The 15038-nt window shown below is 40.0% G+C and overlaps 3 protein-coding genes across 5 annotated transcripts; 2 read left to right on the top strand and 1 right to left on the bottom strand.

The window, feature by feature from the left end:
* Nucleotides 1-168: 168 nt before the first annotated feature.
* naxd (NAD(P)HX dehydratase) lies at nt 169-5793 on the top strand. 3 transcript variants are annotated; one of them, XM_026377142.1, is made up of 11 exons: nt 369-1609; nt 1733-2146; nt 2358-2505; nt 2619-2664; nt 2758-2846; nt 3818-3926; nt 4237-4287; nt 4397-4501; nt 4580-4700; nt 4883-5006; nt 5491-5793. In XM_026377142.1, exons 1-11 carry the CDS (start codon nt 1096-1098, stop codon nt 5639-5641), a joined length of 1872 nt encoding a protein of 623 aa, XP_026232927.1. In that variant the 5' UTR covers nt 369-1095; the 3' UTR covers nt 5642-5793. The 3 variants fall into 3 exon arrangements, with proteins under 3 accessions (XP_026232930.1, XP_026232931.1, XP_026232927.1); XM_026377145.1 differs by lacking the exon at nt 1733-2146 and having other exon boundaries at nt 169-504; XM_026377146.1 differs by lacking the exons at nt 369-1609; nt 1733-2146 and adding an exon at nt 176-360.
* Nucleotides 5794-6325: 532 nt separating this feature from the next.
* On the top strand, nt 6326-10961 carry ing1 (inhibitor of growth family, member 1). Its single transcript, XM_026376901.1, has 4 exons — nt 6326-6463; nt 7606-7785; nt 8170-8318; nt 8880-10961. Exons 2-4 carry the CDS (start codon nt 7647-7649, stop codon nt 9501-9503), a joined length of 912 nt encoding a protein of 303 aa, XP_026232686.1. The 5' UTR covers nt 6326-6463; nt 7606-7646; the 3' UTR covers nt 9504-10961.
* An 88-nt stretch (nt 10962-11049) lies between these two features.
* Nucleotides 11050-14498, bottom strand: ube2al (ubiquitin conjugating enzyme E2 A, like). The gene is made up of 6 exons (XM_026376902.1): nt 14308-14498; nt 13023-13103; nt 12851-12876; nt 12369-12458; nt 12185-12273; nt 11050-11844 (listed from the first exon to the last, which is right to left on the bottom strand). Exons 1-6 carry the CDS (start codon nt 14349-14351, stop codon nt 11716-11718), a joined length of 459 nt encoding a protein of 152 aa, XP_026232687.1. The 5' UTR covers nt 14352-14498; the 3' UTR covers nt 11050-11715.
* Between the last annotated feature and the right edge of the window lie 540 nt (nt 14499-15038).

The following is a 15038-nucleotide window of genomic DNA, read 5'->3' as shown; positions in this document are numbered from 1 at the left end:
TTATTTGCATTTGCATTTGTATGTCTTGATGAAATCCCACATTAAGCCTATTATTATTATTATTATTATTATTATTATTATTATTATTATTATTATTATTATTATTATTATTAGGCACCAATTCGCCGTTACAACTTCAAGGGACTTCCGTTTTGGCAGCTCGGCTGTTTTTCCTGTTGTTGGCAGATTTCAACCGACTGGGATCTGGACTGTCCGAGGAGCCTGTGAAGGCACCACACGCCTGTCTTCCTGTATTATGGCACTAAGCTACTCCTCCAGCGGGGTTTACGGCACCTCCTCATGTCATGATCCGGATCGCCTGTGTGCGGTTGTCAGCGCTGAAACGCGGCTGCAGTTTAGGTAAGAAGGAGTGGGATCATGTGTCGGTGGCTGCGGAGCAAACGCTGAACGACAACATGCGCCAGCAGCTGCAGATGGCCGCCCTGTGCTTTATCCCTGTCGCGCTGTCGATTGTCGCCACTTTGCTGTGTTTGGGCGACAAAGGTAAAGTGGAGGAAGTTTAGTCACATGTTATTTCGTTGCAGCGTCCTGGTAGATAGCGATAAGCGGTAAAACAGTGTCAGGTGTTTCCCTGTGGAGGAGTTGAGCAGCTCCTGGCTGTGATCGGGGTCTCTAGGACCCCGCGGACTCCTACCATGGGTGGAGGCGCAGGCGGAGAAGGTGAAGTTTCCCTCAAAGGACTGATCAGAGGTCAGTTTTGTGATTTTCCCCGGTGAAGGTGAAGGTTGTGTAAAGAGCTCGGCAGCCGATCGCCAGTCAGCTGATCCCAACGCTGAGCGACGCATTTAGCCAACGACGTAAAGAGATAAACATAGACGGAGGGGTTGTAGCTGCCGTACAAAGAGTTCATCTGTGCGCGTTATTGTGATGGTTCCCAAGTTGAAAACCTCAACTGGTATCCCTCTGAGTCCCATCAGGCGATTTCAACGACCGCTCGTCGTTGTTTGGGATAGCGGCGCCCCGCGGCTTTGATGCAGCCGAGCTCCAGACGTCCATCATAATCCGCAGTGTCAACATCTCCATTCAGCTCCGTGCGCTGGAGGTGACTCTCAGCCAGCCTGGGTACGATCCGCTATGCAAGCGAACACAACGCGGGGCTTCTTGTGGTCGGACGTAGAGACGAGGACCTTGCTGAACATCTGGGGGGAGCAGGACATCCAGGCGGCGCTGGATGGAAACTTCCGAAACAGCTTCGTGTACCGCGACGTTTCCCGGAGGCTGGGAGCCATGGGGTTTGAGAGGACGCCGGAGCAATGCAGGGTGCGGATCAAAAGCCTCAAGAGACAGTACTTGTTAGCAAAGGAAGGTAATCTGCGGAACAACGGACAGTATCACAAGATCTGTAAATTCTATGACACCATGGAGAGGATTTTGAGCAACCGGTCTGCCCTTGACCCCCAGGAGCTGATAGACAGTGGAGCGGGAGGAGAGGAGGCCGTGGATGGCCTGGAGGAGGATGGAGAAGATGCTCAAGATGCGTACCCAGAGAGCACAGATGAGTGTCCCTATCCTGCAGAGACTGAAGTGAAGTTGGAATACCCAACTGTTCCCATCCCTATTCCAGTTAAAGTGACAGTGGGGAACAACAGTAAGCACTTCCTCCTTATCCGCCTCTGTTAGTTCCTCTGTCTTAGACAGATGCAGTATTTTTTCATCAGTTTTGCGGTTGTACAGTATCCATCCTATAATGTCTCACTCCTCTCCACTTCAGGCACTTCAGTAAGACCACAAAACAGCAGCCAGTCAGCCAGTACTCTGTCAGCCAGAACACCTAAACGCCCAAGAAAGCGGCGTTCCAACTTCCCCATGGAGAAACTAATGGAGCAGTTCCTGGAGCAGAGCGCCCAGGCTGAGGACAGCTTCTACCGTATGGAGGAGCAGCGCTTGCAGGCAGAAGACCATCGCAGGGAAGCTGAACATGCCAGGGAGCTGCACATGCTTCAGATGCTCGGTCAGATGTTCTCCAGCATCTCCTCCGCCAGATCCAGCTCTGCAGCCACTCCTTCTAAGACAGCTCCTTCTGCGTGCACGCGTGGACAGTCTAGTCATCTTAGACAACCTTCGCCCCAAAAAGGCTGTTTCACCCAACAGGGTCAGCTGTTGAACCCAGATCCTCAGGCGTTAGGTATAGCTTCCGGTGTCGTGTGAAGACCAAACGTGGGTTTGGCCTTTTAGCTGTATTGTGAAAGCTCAGCGACGGAGCGGTCATTCCATTACACTGTTTGTTCATTTATTTAAAATATCTTTTAACTTTAGTGTCTCTGTTTAACTGTAGTTACTGCCGGGTCAAATAATGACTTCACTCTGTAAATCTCTCACTTTGTTTATTTCCTCAGTGTTTGAACGCTATAGCTTTGGGTCTACATCACACAGAGGCATGGACGATGATATGCTCTCACTAATAAAGACCATAGTCCCTCCACTGACACCTAAAAAGCACAAGGGGCAAGATGGACGTATCGGGATCATTGGAGGATGCCAAGAGTATGTAAAATAATGTCCAATCTTTATATATATATATATATATATATATTTATAGCAGTCACCAGACAAGAGTTTTAATTTGCCCTAATGCCTCTTACCTTTACCCCCTAAAGCTATACTGGAGCTCCATACTTTGCTGCTATTTCTGCATTGAAAGTGGTAAATAACAATTATTATTGTTGTTATTGTTTTTTTTTAGTTCAAGTCCAGTTCTGCTGGACTGACCGTGTGTTTTTTTTTTCTTACCTCCAGGGAGCTGACTTATCTCATGTGTTCTGCACCAAAGATGCTGCAACTGTCATCAAATCATACAGCCCTGAGCTCATAGTTCATCCTGTTCTGTAAGTACAGATCTATCTGAACCTGTTAATAGATGAATATTGTTTTAACAGGACACCATTCTTTATCAGGGTTTTCATCACTGACAACAATCTGATCATTAATAGGACAAAAGTGTGAGTTTATTTACACTGATTTAGAATATTTAGGTGCAAAGCAAATGTAAATTTTATAACTGCATAACATTATAATAGTTGTAAAGCATTATACACTCACTCATAATCAGGGGATATTTGCATATGGCTGGCCAGAATGTTTGTTAGCACTGTTGTTCCTGCTGTGCACTTTAGCAAAGATAACACATCTAGCTGTTACTGGAAAGGAAGTCTCTATGGTGAATTTCTTTTTCAATGTTCTCAACAACAACGGCAACAACAGTGATTGTTGAGTCATCTGTCTGACTTTACTGCGCTTCAGCTGACAGAGCGCTACCATGGTTGGAGCCATGAGCACACTGCTGATACTAATGCTTTCAGGAGGCACCATGATGCAAAATTAGTTTGAGTGATTATGTAATTTGATTTTATGAAGTTTTACATTTGTGCTGGCAACATAGCTAAGTAAGTTCATAAATGTTTTCAGCTGTGGATCCATCTTCAATCTCAATTTCAGGCAATGTCTTCAAACAAAGTGACAGTAATATAATTTGTTTATATATATATATATATATATATAATAAAACATCAGTGTATTTTTAAGGGTAATGGTAAATTATAGTTACAAGTTTGGGCAAAAATACTGGCGTATCTTTCAACTACTGCCGGCTGCGTGCGGGTGCACGGGTGCCACAGTCACCCTGGGTCACAAGAGTTTTAAACTAACAAAACTTTATTTATGTGTAAGCTATAAAAAGCTAATAACTTCTAGGAATACACATAACCATGGTATGAATGGTAGTCATAATTTTTGTATTCAAACACATCTAACGTGTGTGTGTGTGCGTGTTTGTGTGTTTGTGTGTTTGTGTGTCAAGGGATAGTCCTAATGCTGTGGAAGAGATAGAAAAATGGCTCCCGAGACTCCACAGCCTTGTTGTGGGACCAGGTCTAGGGAGAGAAGACTCGTTACTGAAAACAGCCAAGGCATGTGGAATATATTCACTCTCCCTAGCACTCAAAACAATATCTGTTTATTTAGCTGCTTTTCCCAAACCATAAACAACGTATGTTGAGCATAAGCATGTTCAGTGCTTTTATTTATTGCTGGTAAATCCAGTTCATGTGTATATTTGACATTAGAATAAATCATTAGGCTTAAAAGAACAGTTCTAACGTGGAGCTGGAAATGTAGCCCAGCTTCATCTAGATTGATGAACCATGTTTTCTTTAGTATCCTCTTGTTTAGTTTTACCTGTGTGGACCAATTTAAGTTTATTTTGTTTCTCCCTTTTAGGAGGTGATAGAGAAGTCAAAAGCAAGAGATATCCCTGTAGTCATTGATGCAGTAAGTCTTGATCAAATCAAGTTCCAGCTGTTGAGCAGATGGGATTTTATTTGCAAAGCCATACACAATCACTGACTGTGCGTTTGTGTTGGTTGTTTGTTTTCAACAGGACGGATTATGGCTAGTTACACAGCAACCATCTGTTATTCAAGGGTACCAGAAGGGTATCCTTACACCTAACTTCATGGAGTTCACGCGACTGTATGAGGCAATGGTGGGTCTCTTGTCAGATTCCTATCAGCCACTAATTGATTCTGCATGTTAATGCATGTGTGTGTGTTTTCTGTCTCAGCACCATGAACCCATGGACAGCAGTGACCATCAACGCAGTGTCATGCAACTCAGTGTAGCCATGGGTAACCTCACTCTGGTGTTAAAAGGAGAACAGGATCTGATTACAGATGGCAGTAAGGGTTAGTATCAAACCTATGCAGTCTAAACCCAACTCTAAAAGGCATGCTCTGGGCCTCTCCAGCCATCCCACTTACTACACTTGTGCATTTCCATTTACCATTTTCATTCCATACTGCATTCACAAAACCGCTTCTGAACTCTTTGTTTTCTGATCAATCTAGTTGTAATGTCTTGTTTCTAGTGATCTCCTGCACTATTGAGGGCAGTGGGAGGAGATGTGGTGGACAGGGTGATCTCCTGTCTGGATCTATGGGAGTGCTGGCACACTGGGCCCATGCTGCCTCTGCAGCTGGAATAGTCAAAAGGTGAAGAAATGTTTGTGCACCATGTGTTAATGGTATGATATGTTGTTGTAGTGTTGCAAGGGTGAAAGTGCTACAACTGTTTTTTAAATATAAGATAGCAAACTGTGTAGACAGTTGCATAAAAAAGTATTGGCACTGTTTATGTCCTGGTTCTCTGCATTAATTGGCCTAGAAATATAATCTGATCTTGACCAAGAAATATAGTGTTTGTTGATATTTATGACGTTGGTTAAGTCACATATCATGTGACTATAACTATATAAAGTAACGAGTCAATAAAATTATATGCAGATTAATTGATAGTGAAAATCTTTTGTTGTTGCCCTAATTCACTGCTGTTGTCATAGGGTGATGCTGCTGGGTATCAGCCCAGAGCTAAAACACCAGTATAATCTTTTTTTAAGTAGCATATTGCAGATATAAATCTATTTTTCATGTATGTGGTGTTGTATGTTTCCTAATCCATTCATTTGTCCTCTTTCAGCATTAACCCATCCCTGGTTGCAGCATTTGGAGCCTGTTCACTTACCAGACAATGCAACAGTCAAGCATTCCAGCGACACGGCAGATCGACCACCACGTCGGACATGATCCAGGAGATTGGCTCAGCCTTCAAAAAGCTATTTGACAGCTGATGGCCAACTGGAAACACAATTGCTGTTTAAAACATTATATGTACATACATACTCATTTGCATTGATCAAAAGCTGAGTTTGAATGAAGGGTAGAGCTGTGGATTATCCCCTGAAAGAAAAAACACAGAAAAGGTGTGCAAAAATACACACATGTTAATTGAGGCACATACACTGAACCTGTTAAGAAAACAGTCTTCCATCTTTCAAGAAGTATTCACCAAACATGTGGAAGGAGCTGAATTGATCCCAGCTGGAGAGGGACAGGTACAATAAATGGGTTCTAAGTAAACTATAAATCTGTTTGAATTTTGAAATAAATAATCAATAATAAATAATTCTGTGTGGTGGGTTTCTGAATGGGTTCTTAACAGCAGTCTACTTCATGGCAACGCGTTGTTACCACAGGGTGGCAATACTGACTGGAAACATGGAAACATGGCCAAGGTCTTGTTTTACTACACACTCAATGTCAGGGAAACATCAGAGAAAGAGCTTGTTCGTGTTAAATGAAGTGTGTAAGAGACTGCTGCTCTAAATGTGTACGGTAATATCAGTGTTTATTAGTAAGCAGCCAGTGACTGTAGAATGGTATTAATTAATTCATATATATATATATATATATATATATCCGTGCAGCTCCGGCACATGCGCACTGCTCATATCTGTTCAGGCACTTTAGCTAGGAGCTAGCATTAGCTAGCTGCCGTTGTGTTAGCAGGAGCTAACGTTAAACCGCAGCGGTCCATTCTACACACGACCCAGCGCTAGCAACAAGAGCGGCACTGACAAACGCTAGCTGAGGAAAAACTAATAACCAAACGGGTAAGTTATACTGTGAGTTAGTTGTGATCTAGATAAGAACTGCAGTGTGGTCTCTAGCTTTTGTCTTTGCACCGATTAACAGAGTGGTTTCTTAAATAACGATGTATCTAGCAGTTTAATGCTAACACAAGCTAATTTGGCTACTTTGAAGCAAACATGCTAGAAAAGAGACCTTTCAAAATGGAAAAAAAACATTTGCCGATAGTGTTTTTAGTAGTTTAAACGTTGATCGCTTGTATGTGTAACGTTAATATGTATTGATTAAAATGTCGGTGATTGTTTTCGTTGCGGGCGAAACGAGTGAAAAACGTTTCTGGTTAACATGTCACATTACGACGCAACGTGTTTAAACCATTAACGTTGTCGGATTAGGGAAAATTAGTATCACAAATTAAATTCATCTTTTTAATGTGTAACAAATGAACAGTTTATTTTCCGCAGCCAAAGGAAAGTTGGTTCGTGTTAACTTAACGTTACTTGACGTAAACTCGCCGGGAGGGTTTCGTTAGCTGTATCTAGTTAGCGTTAATAGTTTCACTATATTTACATGTTGGGGTTCAGTTTCAAGGTGGAAATAACGAAGCTAAGGAGTAATGTTGTTTGTTATAACTTCACGTTGCTGGTGTATGCTTTATTAACATGCTGTAAAAACATTAACGTTACAGTTGATTGGCACATCAAGTTAGCTAACGTTACTGTTTACATTAGCTTTAGTGTCGTTTCTGTTGTCGCAGAAAGGAATTTGCACAGTTACCCCTTGGCTAGTTGCACTTAATTACTTAAAGCACTTTGTTTATAATGATTTATAGTCACTCTTAGTTAATTATACAATTCTCTAGCTACATCAATACACAGGAGAACTGCCTGTTGGCAGACTCCTAGTACACGTTGCAGTTTCTAGGATGGCTGACTGCAGATCACTCCCTCCCTTCACATTTAGAGCATAACCTACACCTGATCAGACACCGAGTCCTTTTTAAAATGCATGATACTGTATTCATAGTAATCAGAAATGTGAATTTCTTAATAGCATCGGTCAATTGAAACAGTTTGTTTGCATACATATGGAAGTACTGCTCAATACTGCAAGACCATTGTGCCTTTACAGAAATATTGATCTGTTAATAATTTCTTGTTTTCAGGTGCAGGTGTTGGAGTGCGCCGTGGCAAAGAGGGATCCACAATGTTGAACCCGACCAATGGTGATCCAGGTCATGTTGTTGTGAATTATGTTGAGGAGTATTTGGACCTGGTGGAATCGCTTCCTTTTGACCTACAGAGGAGTGTGTCTCTTATGAAGGAAATCGATGCCAAGTATCAAGGTAACGTAGATGACACTTTCCTAAACATTAATTTGTAAGTCAAGTCTGTTATTTTTGGGAAGTTTCCTTTTAAAAGAAAATCCAATTCAACAGGTAAGGCCAGCAATGTAATCTTTGTTTTGTGGTTGCTCATCCCAGATACAATTTAGTATTTATGGATAGTGCACCTAGAGTTGCACATAAATTAACTGCAGTTTCTGAAACAATTAGTCTTGTAACTACCAACGAATCAGCAAGTAACTGTATCAACTCAAAACAAATTGAACATTGTAGCTGTGCAGCAAGAAAGTACAGTTAAGAGAACATTTGTGTGTGCTTTTTAAAAATATGTAGCCTTTTAGTACTTCAACTCCCACACTCATTTTCTAACCTCTTCTTTGGCAGATATTTTGAAAGAGCTTGATGATGCTTATGAGAAGTATCGCCGGGAATCTGACTCAATTCAGAGGCGCAAGCTTCAGTTATCGATTCAGAGGGCGCTGATCCGCAGTCAAGAGCTTGGAGATGAAAAGATCCAGATTGTTGGTCAGATGGTACGTAAAGAGCACCCTGCAGCTGTTACAGCGAAGCTGTACATTGGCAACCATCCAGGTCTGAATGTGTGCAACTGTTGGAGGATAAAGTCGTGCTTTTCTGTAACATTCAAGCTCAGAAAATCTAACTCTAAGTTCTTCCATTAAACACATTTGAATTTTAGTGAAATTGGTTACAGAAAAAAACAACATTTATAGAAAATATTAAGTCAGTTTTATTTACACAAGAGGTTTCAAGAAACATAACACCATGTTTAACCTATTTTTTTTTTGACATTTATTTGGTATGTCAACAAATACACACCCCTAATGAATCTTTACAGTATGTTTAATTTAAGTATTCAAGTTCTATACCTACATCTACAGTCTGTAACTGTAGCTTATTTACTAAGAAGTGTTCGTTTTTATTTTAGTTATATGTAAAGGCAAAATAATTATAAAAAAAAGAAAATGAGGAAAATTGATGGGAAAACTTTGCAAGCATTGTGTCATCCATATACACTGTATATGATATATGTACTTTCTGTGTATAATCAAACAAATGATTGGTCTTTATCTCAGGTGGAGCTGGTTGAGAACCGAACCCGACAAATAGACTGGCATTCTGAACTTCTTCTCTCCTCTCAAGAAGTCCCAGAAAGTCAGATTCCCACAGCAACATCCATGACAGCTACTGCAGCATCCATGATGTCGTCATCAGCCACCGTCACTCCTGGCAAACCTGGTCACCATGACAAGAAGCGTGACGAGGTTACTCCTGGCACAGGTGGTGGAGACAAGTCTGGAGGAAAACGCTCAAGACGTCAGAAAAACGGAGAGAATCGGGAAAGTTATGGAGGCCTGGAGCACACAGAGGACGTGGGAGTATCCCGGGAAAAACGTACCAAAACATCTTCTAAGAAGAAGAAACGATCAAAAGGAAAATCTGAGAGAGAAGTGTCCCCTCCAGACCTGCCCATTGATCCAGATGAGCCAACATACTGCCTGTGTGAGCAAGTGTCCTACGGTGAGATGATTGGCTGTGATAATGATGAATGTCCCATTGAATGGTTCCATTTCTCCTGTGTTGGGCTCCATCATAAGCCCAAGGGAAAGTGGTACTGCCCCAAGTGTAGAGGTGAGAATGAGAAGACCATGGACAAAGCCTTAGAGAGGGCTAAGAAGGAGCGGGCATACAACAGGTAGCTCGCACTACTTGGTCCAATAGACACTACTGCATAAAAAGTTAATTTTATGTCTTGTCTGTTTCTATTTACTGTTAACGTTGTTTAAAAAGAGTAATGAACTTCTTGTACATAGTTATTTTTGTAACTGCTGCATAGCTGAGAAAAACAAGGTTGCTCCATCTCACTTGGGATCATTTGTAAAGACTAGACACAGTACATTGTAACCAGATGTTTTGCAGTAACATCACCTTTGTTTTCATCATGCATGCAACATCACCTAAACCATTATATATGCTCAATTAACAAATAAAGCTTCTCTCAACAAAATGTTTAATGTCTAACATCCCAAAAGATGAAGAATACCCAGAACGTAAAGAAGTGGGGCAGTGTTCTCGCTATAGAGTTAAAACTTGAGTCTGTAGTGAGCAGTATGTATTTTGGAAACTTTTAGAAACTTCTTAAGTGTCGTTTGGCATCATCACTGAGTGTTATCTTTGTCTATAAAATGAAATCCATTGCACCGTGGGATTTTTAGCATAAGGTTAATGTACTTGTCATGACCACAGGGGATTTTTAATTAAGAGGTTGAGGTGGTTTTTAAAAATGCACATTAAACCAGGTATTTGTTGCAGCACTAGCTGCAAAGATCTATTCCCAAAGCAATTTCAGTGTATGACAAATTCCTCATCCGATGTTATGGCCTATGTTTAGGAAAAGCTAACATGAGGTTTCAGTTTAGTTTTAGAGTACTCAGCTGTATTGTTATTGCAGGAGAATTGCACCAGTTCTGAACCTGTTGGTTAAATAGAAATGTGTGTTGGTGTATGTTGACATGACATATTACAAACACATAAATTAAAAGCTGGATCGTTGCGATATCAGAATAGGCTTAAGGGGGCTAGTTAAAAAATTTTTTGATAGTTTGTCCTCAACATTACAAAGTGTACTGTTACTAATCCTAGTTTCCATAGCTAAGAAGCTCATAGCCTTATAAATTTAAAATAATGCATTTTAACTAGCTGAGTTTTACTGTACCACTTGTTAAATATTCTATATTATTACAAAGGTCTTTTAGTATGAAAGCTATTTGTGGACAGAATTCACGTGGTGTTAGGAGCAAATGTCATTGCAAAAAGACCCACTTGACCACTATAACTCTTATTAGCTTTTTAGTTTTATTACAATCTGTGACTAGTATTGACAGAGGGAGCAATTAAAGGGGGAAGTCTGTGACATGTACTCCACTTCTGATAAAAAAAAAGTGAAAACCCAAGAGGGTTTCATCACTTTAACAAGGTCATCTGTCCCCATGTTGCTACAATAAGAATTTAACTCATGTTACACCACATTTTATTTTGTGCATATAATTCTATTTATAGAAAAAAACAAACATCTTATTCCATGGGTGCTTCCACTTTTTGATATGGATCTATGGGTCTTGGAGCATTGGAACATTATTTCTTATCCTTTTAGAGCAGCTTAAGTATTGAAGCAAGCAAGAAACCCATGTTTATGTCAAATATTGAATTTGCATTTACAATTAAAAAAAACTTCTCACATTAGGATGAATTTGCCTTTTTTATTTACAAGTGCTGAAAAAAATGACATGAAGGACAACCAGTGCAAAATCTGTACATAAATTCAGTTGCAAGGTTCTTATATACATGAGTACTGAACAGGGATGTGAATACACGTTCTGTCATGCATGTAACAGAGTTCACAACACAGCAAAAGACGGTGCAAAGACGTCTGATTTAGTTGTAGTCCATGATGTTCAGGCTGCTAGTTGAAAAAAACTAGAATGATCATCTTGGAGACCAGACAAACTGCCTTGTGAAAACAAACTTATCAGAACAGATCAGGGGCACAATAGAGAAGGACCCATGACTTAATCGATACACCCTCAAAGACGTTTAACATAATTAGTCAGGGGAAGTTATTACAGCAAGTTAGAACACAACAATTTTTGGGTAATGGCCCACAAGTCCATACTGATAAAACATCAAGGCAAGATTCAACACATTCCCCTGGTGGATTGGAAAAGGGGGGTATAATAGAAAAAATAAATTTTTCTTGGCAAGCAAGAAAAAAAATCTATGAAGGGAAGTTGAATATAAAGTGCATAAAAGCTTAAAATCAAAAAGGGTGGTGGGGGGCTTAAGAGGTACTCCACTAAAACTTGCAGCACACACAGCTTAACAACAGATAGAGCAGCTATCAGGATTGTCTGGTCAACTGTCTCTCCAGCTTTGTTCTACGATGGCAGACACACGCTTCTCATACTCTCGTTTATTCTCCTGGTACAGCTGAGCTGCCTGACTGTTGGCTGGACTGTTGGGGTTTGGTTCATCAAGCAGAGACTGGGGAAAGGCAATATAAATACTGATTCATTACATTAAATACTTTTTGGTGCATATTTCTAATAAAAACATCAAAAAATAACTGTTACAAACTGTAATATTGAGGAATAGGTCCCAAAATTAGTTGTCTGAATTCTACATACCTGAAAAATTCACTGTATTCAAAACTGTAACATTTACACTTTAACACTTTACATATAATATGTAATGTTATTTGTTAGAAGAAATAAACGGGTTAGTTTTGTACAATTACTGTGGAAGCTTTTTCCACAAAAAATAGATTAAGTAAACCAAACTGTGGTGACTTTTATAATTCAGTGTGCTTATTGACATTTCTTACCTGAATAGATGTAAGAATAGAAGACACATCATAGGTGGGACTCCAGCGATTCTGCAGGATGTCCAAACATATACTGCCATCTGCATACACTGGATGAGAAAAAAAAAAAAAAAATTCACACACCACCCAAACTATCACACTATAATGTACCAGTAAATGCACTAAGAATAAACAATATTCTTACCATTTGGATGAAACATCTTTGACACAAATCGTACCGTGGGGGGTTTGTTGGGATATTCTTCTGTGAATTCTACAATGAGTTTAAATGTACCTGGGACAAAGACAATAGAGAAAATAAACCTGACTGCCTCATTAAGGTAAGAAATATTTCAAGGTAGAAAAGGTGTGTTGAAGTAGTAACTTGCCCTAACCTGAATGAAACCTTCCCTTCCCCCCTTCATATATAGCATAAACTGTAACATTGTGTTTTAAATTATTTTATGTTGGTTTCATTGTAAGTTTTATTTAATATCTTAAATTATACTTTGGGTGGACTAGCAAAAAAGCCCTAACCCTAACCCAAAAAAGACAAATGCTTAATAAAAGAAAATGTGTGGGTTCTTCAGCAACTGGTATCTGTGTAAACATATTTAACAAAAGTACAGGTTTGGATGCTGTAAAAGTATTATGTTCGGCCTGTAGGGCATGTATGTTATGTCTTACCGTCTTCAAAAGGAGTTCCTTCAGGGCTGTTACGTTAGAGGAAAAAAGAAAATATTGTCATATATGCGGTCATTTAATTCACGCTTCACATACAAACTCACAAGACTAACATTATACTTCACACAGAAAAAAATCTTGCCGTGTACATTATGGTTATTTATCAAAGACTTACCCAAATATGACTGCATTCCACACCATAATGTTGTTTTCAGATGGGGCACCGCTAACACCAGCTGGTGGATCTTCTTGTAGCCTTCATGACAAAAAAAGAGAGAAAAGTGTTATAGCAGAAACTTAAATCTATAGTTCAGGGACAGGAAACTATATTTATTTAGTCTGGCAGCTGAATAATGTGAATACAATTATCAAATGATGTATTTCAATATTATCCAGAGGCATCATTTATATTTAAAATAAACTTAGCCAAAAAAGGATTATTGCTGAAATAAAGTGGATAATAGAACCTTGTGGAAGGTTTTTATAGCTTACTGAGAAACACTAGTTATAAACTCAAATTGCAATAATTTTATACAATCCCAGACTGTTTTAATTTATAGGTCAAGTCTATAGATGCACACACACCACTGCCAATACCTGGAAAGACCTGTCCAAAATCCTGCAGGTCAGAGTCCTGTCTGAACTAACAGGGCAAAGCCAGCACTCGTTAGATGTGTAAATGTACAGTGGCTGCCAGCGACACTCGTTTAAATGAAGATATTAAGTATTTATTCGATTAGAGAAGAAATTTAACAAGCTCGCTAGTTTCAAACGCAGCTCCAGTAACATTATACACTGTGGCTTCCGCTATGGCTATATGTTGTTTTTCTCATGTGCAACATTAAGGTATATCTATACCTAGGTCGTCATTTTAGAGGAGCTGTATAATTACTTAACTTACACATACCAATTTTTGACTCTTTAACTTACGTAGAGAGTATGTACACTTTAATTAGCTAATGTTTTACTAGTTGACAATGTAATGTTACACGAACATTAAGGCTAGTAATGCAGTACTGATTAAATTCACCAACGTTAGATTCGTTTAATAATAATCAGGTTTAATTCAGGGATAAAATGGCCAACCGGCCAACACTAATGTTAGCTAGTCTAAAGAGTTATCCAACTAGTGGCGACTCTAAACTCTTAACAGAAACGTTAGCCTCGACTAGCCTGCTAACGTATTAGCTACGTAGGTTACCACTGTTTCCTTCTAGCCAACGGTCGCCAAGCGTTTACTAATTAACGATATTTCACTTGGCTGCCAGCTAAATGTTTCAGACGAAACGCCGCAAAACCACAGTGTACAGCGGGGGTTGGCGAATCAATACATTTATAAATAAATACTAGCTTCCTATGTCAAGCTAATGTACGCTAGCTGTGCTAACGCTAGCCGTTTTTGACAAATCATAGCTAACTTACATTATCGGCATCGGCTTAATTTCTGGTCATGGACTCACCGTTTAAAATCTCTCATAAGTCTTCTTCTGGCCGGGGTTGACATGTCTTATTTTGTTAGGCACGTTTAAAAGTACGCTCACTTTGCTTATTTTTTTTAAATCAAAAACGTAATGTTGTATTAAATAGTTGCTGAACTCCTTCCCCACCGTCAGACTCGTCCCGTCGCTCTCTCGATAATCCTGACTCTCTGGTTAGCGCAGCTAGGTTCACAGGTCCATACCATGTCATGGAAGGAGGGGGAGACACGTTACACGTTTAGTTACACGAAAAGTCAGATATGGCATTATAATTCAGAGTCTATGGCTCAGTTAGCACAACACATTTTAGAAAGTAGATGCCGTTATAATCCGACAGTATACATTAATCTACTACGTTATTTTATTAACAACATGTATTTGTTCTCCCCCCTTGTCGGAGGGCCTCGTCTCATACTGGGCGTGGTCACAGTGACGTCGTTGTTTGTGCAGCGCCGCATCGATGAAGGTCGATCCACGAAACAGGTGACGAGGGCGAAGCGCTCCACGTGAGGCGCTGCTGGTGGAGCCCCGTCTGCTCCAAATAGGTTTGGCATGTGTGGATACTGAGGCCTCGAGTAAAGACGTGAACCCAGAGACACGAAGCACACAAATGTTTGACATTATTCAACTATCAGGTATCACTGCCAGGATTATTATGTTCAGCAAGTTATTTATGAATCAGTCAGACTGTGACAAAATAGACAACAATCAAA

This window comes from Anabas testudineus, chromosome 21 (assembly GCF_900324465.2).
Source record: "Anabas testudineus chromosome 21, fAnaTes1.2, whole genome shotgun sequence".
NCBI classification, from domain to species: domain Eukaryota; kingdom Metazoa; phylum Chordata; class Actinopteri; order Anabantiformes; family Anabantidae; genus Anabas; species Anabas testudineus.
Note: the sequence above shows the minus strand (reverse complement) of the source record. Positions and strands in the feature narration are given on the sequence as shown.

Coding starts and splice junctions, on each gene's coding strand:
- ing1 (XM_026376901.1), top strand. CDS start 7,647: ATGTTGAACCCGACCAATGGTGATCCAGGTCATGTTGTTGTGAATTAT. Junction 7,786..8,169: donor AATCGATGCCAAGTATCAAG/GTAACGTAGATG, acceptor CTTCTTTGGCAG/ATATTTTGAAAGAGCTTGAT. Junction 8,319..8,879: donor TCCAGATTGTTGGTCAGATG/GTACGTAAAGAG, acceptor TCTTTATCTCAG/GTGGAGCTGGTTGAGAACCG.
- ube2al (XM_026376902.1), bottom strand. CDS start 14,351: ATGTCAACCCCGGCCAGAAGAAGACTTATGAGAGATTTTAAACG. Junction 13,104..14,307: donor CTTATGAGAGATTTTAAACG/GTGAGTCCATGA, acceptor TTTGTCATGAAG/GCTACAAGAAGATCCACCAG. Junction 12,274..12,368: donor AAAGATGTTTCATCCAAATG/GTAAGAATATTG, acceptor TTTCTCATCCAG/TGTATGCAGATGGCAGTATA.
- naxd (XM_026377142.1), top strand. CDS start 1,096: ATGCAAGCGAACACAACGCGGGGCTTCTTGTGGTCGGACGTAGAGACG. Junction 2,506..2,618: donor ATCATTGGAGGATGCCAAGA/GTATGTAAAATA, acceptor TACCCCCTAAAG/CTATACTGGAGCTCCATACT. Junction 3,927..4,236: donor CGTTACTGAAAACAGCCAAG/GCATGTGGAATA, acceptor TCTCCCTTTTAG/GAGGTGATAGAGAAGTCAAA.